At 40.5% G+C, this 2,986-nt stretch overlaps 1 protein-coding gene across 2 annotated transcripts in view; it reads left to right on the plus strand.

Annotated features, from left to right (window-relative positions):
- The window catches only part of zdhhc12b (zDHHC palmitoyltransferase 12b), a 10,845-nt gene extending 10,044 nt beyond the window's left edge, over positions 1-801 (plus strand). The window contains exons 4-5 of one of the 2 annotated variants that reach the window (XM_005751936.1): positions 21-190; positions 276-801. In XM_005751936.1, the coding sequence (XP_005751993.1) occupies positions 21-190; positions 276-591 (486 nt within the window). In that variant the 3' untranslated portion in view covers positions 592-801. The remainder of the gene's footprint in view (positions 1-20; positions 191-275) is intronic. The other variant, XM_005751937.1, reaches the window with a different exon arrangement.
- Positions 802-2,986: the final 2,185 nt, after the last annotated feature.

Below are 2,986 nucleotides of genomic sequence, written 5' to 3' on the forward strand. Positions count from 1 at the left end.
AAATTGTTCTGTGTTTCAAGCAGCAGCCAATGAGATCAAAGCACTGCCAGACGTGTCAGCACTGCGTCCGGCGTTATGACCATCACTGTCCCTGGATTGAGAACTGCGTTGGTGAGAGGAACCACCGCTGGTTTGTGTTTTACCTGGCCTTCCAGCTGCTAGTGCTTCTATGGGGCCTGCACATTGCCTGGTGAGCAACACCACCCATCTCTACCTCCATGTTACTGTTGCTGCTGTTGCAAAGCTGTCACATCCTATTGCTCTCTCCTCTTCAGGACGGGTTTCACCTACGTACCCATCTGGCACCAGTGGCTGCGTACAAACGGAGTCCTGACGGCCGTGACCATGCTGCTAGCGCTGCTCTCGCTCATCGTACTGTTGCTGCTCGGCTCCCATCTATACCTGGTTTCTCTCAACACAACCACGTGGGAGTTCATGTCGCGCCACCGCATCTCCTACCTCAAACACTGCGGTGCAGATGAGAACCCCTTTGACCGCGGGACATTCCAAAACCTTTGGGGTTTCTTCTGCATCTGGGGCACAGTGGTGTGGGAGCATGTCTACTTCAAGGAGGGCAGCGATCAGGTTTAGGTACATTTCAGTGATGAACAGCCTCTCTGGATCTGGGATTACACACCAAATAGGAGGATAAACTGTGCTTGTGAGCGGTTCCCTTTATATAGGCATTTGTGTTGTTGTGCCATAACTGTGGAGCGTTTCCCTCCTTCTCATCCTCTCAGTCGTTCTTTATTGCAATTGATTGCCTGCATTTCCTGTTTTTTACCTCAAATCAGTCGTAGTGAAATACGTGGGCGCTTTCAAATAGTCAGTTTTGGTTAGGAAGTTTTCTAATGAGTAAAGTGATACAGGTGCATGACAGCTATAATAAAAGCATTTCAAATTCTGGTCTAAAGACCTTATGTTAAGGTCTACATCAAGAGAAATAAGAGCTATAATAATTGACTTAAGTATAATGCACAGTTCACATTTGGAATGTTTGTTGTTTATCATGGAATTAATTTTTACTTAAGGTCAGCTAGAATAAGTGATGGATGGAGGAAACTTTACTTCAGTCATGGAAATCAAGGACTTAAATGAAATAAATCATTTTCCTGCTCATGTGTCTTACGGGCTATGGGGCAGGGCAAATTAGCATGATGCCCTAATGATCATGATCTAATAATAGTGCACTAATTTAATGAAATTTAAAGATGCAGCCGATTCATTTCAATAATAATCAATATGCTGCCAAGAGCAGAACAAATGAGCAGCTCAAAAACAGCAGAACCGGTGAGAAACCCAACGAGGATTGTGCGAACCAACGCAGGTCTTAGAAATAGAAACTGGAGAATGTGAGGTTCAAAGGTCTGAGACACAGCTGGAGCTCAGGATTTAGCCAGCATTTTTCAAACAGCTGTATGACCTGTAAGATGTGTAGAAGGTAAACAAAAGCATCAGATCTTGAGCCTCGCACACGTTCGTGAAAATACAGCTACTATGCCTACATGCTTATGAGCATTGCTCATTGTTGGTCTGTGCAGACTCCAGAGGAAGGACAGTTCAGCCAAGTTTCAGTATTATTGAGCAGAACACTCAGGGACAGGACTATTGCTATTTTTTGTGACCTTCATGAAACATCACAGTAAGAACACGCTAATAAGGTGGGCATTTTGCCGTCCATTGTCTCGATGCTGTAATTTCAACACAGTAGACATAGAGTTGGTTAGAATCTCAGCACACAGGCTTCTTTTCCCAACTTAAACATTTTGACCTCGATGGAGAACATCACCAGGTCGGGAACAGGAAATAGGAGTCATTTTTAGGACAATTTGAACATAGTGTGTGTTTCCAGAATGAGGCCTCTTAATAACTGGTAACCAGCACTGCGGCCTTCCTCCTTATTGTTTACACATCAAGTTCATAATTTCCTTCAAAACAAGCAACTCTCTACATTGTCTTCAGGCATTTTACACACCCGAGTGAATCCGGTTAAGCTAGGACTTTACTCACCCAAATACCCTCAGTCCTGCCTCTTCCACAAAATCATTTAAGTAACAAGTGATGTTTGTTGACAATAACCTGACTGTTCACCCTCAATTCACATCAATCATTACATTCAAAATTTGAGTAACAATTACTTTAGTGTAGTGGGTTCCATTCTCTTGTTGTCTCGTATGATGGATGCTGTGCCTGTTTTACAGGATTCACCTTCTCCAGCAGCGTTTGTCACTAAAGTAGGTTAGTCCAAGTGAGTGTGTTTGAAATATGAACTGTATTGTTCCTGGCAATTATTCCATACATGTACACGATATTTAGACCTGTTACAGTGTCTCAAGTTGTTTAAAATTGTACATATTTTTTAAACTATTTTGGAGCAGAAAATGTCTTTAGATTTTTGTAAAACTATTTTAACAGGGACTTGAATGATACAGTGGAACACTGGTTATTAGCTAAAAGGTTTGAGTGCAATACGTTTCCATTTAAGGTTTTCCTTGTGCAATAGTAACCTTGTAAGACAGCAATAAATGTTTGTGTTTGATCCAGTGCAAAATGCTGAGTCCTTCTGCTTGGACAGTAAGATCTCTGCTTTTTTTTTTTTTTACAAATTAACATTTACAGTCTGTGGTGTAGTTTTCAATTATATACAATATTGTCATGCAGTGTTTTTTTTAAATACTGTAAATACTGGAAGTACTATAAAACTCAATAAATGTTTCATGAGGAGCTTTCTGGTTAAAGTCCAGCATTTATACATTTATTCATGTTTACCTTCACATAATTTACACTTTACATATAGGCTGGTTTTGTCTAAATGGGCACATTTGTTATTTAAAATTTCTAGACATTAACAGGTCAATATCAGCAGAAGTGAGAATTTTGGCCATTTTAAGCATTTAACAAAGAGAGAATAACAAAACAATCAATAGAAAAGTACATTCAGTGCATTTTACCTTCAGTGAGACTTCACATATTTACAGGTTAGACA

The sequence above is a fragment of the Pundamilia nyererei genome, unplaced genomic scaffold (assembly GCF_000239375.1).
Source record: "Pundamilia nyererei isolate P.nyererei 1_Seehausen unplaced genomic scaffold, PunNye1.0 scaffold00335, whole genome shotgun sequence".
NCBI classification, from domain to species: Eukaryota; Metazoa; Chordata; class Actinopteri; order Cichliformes; family Cichlidae; genus Pundamilia; species Pundamilia nyererei.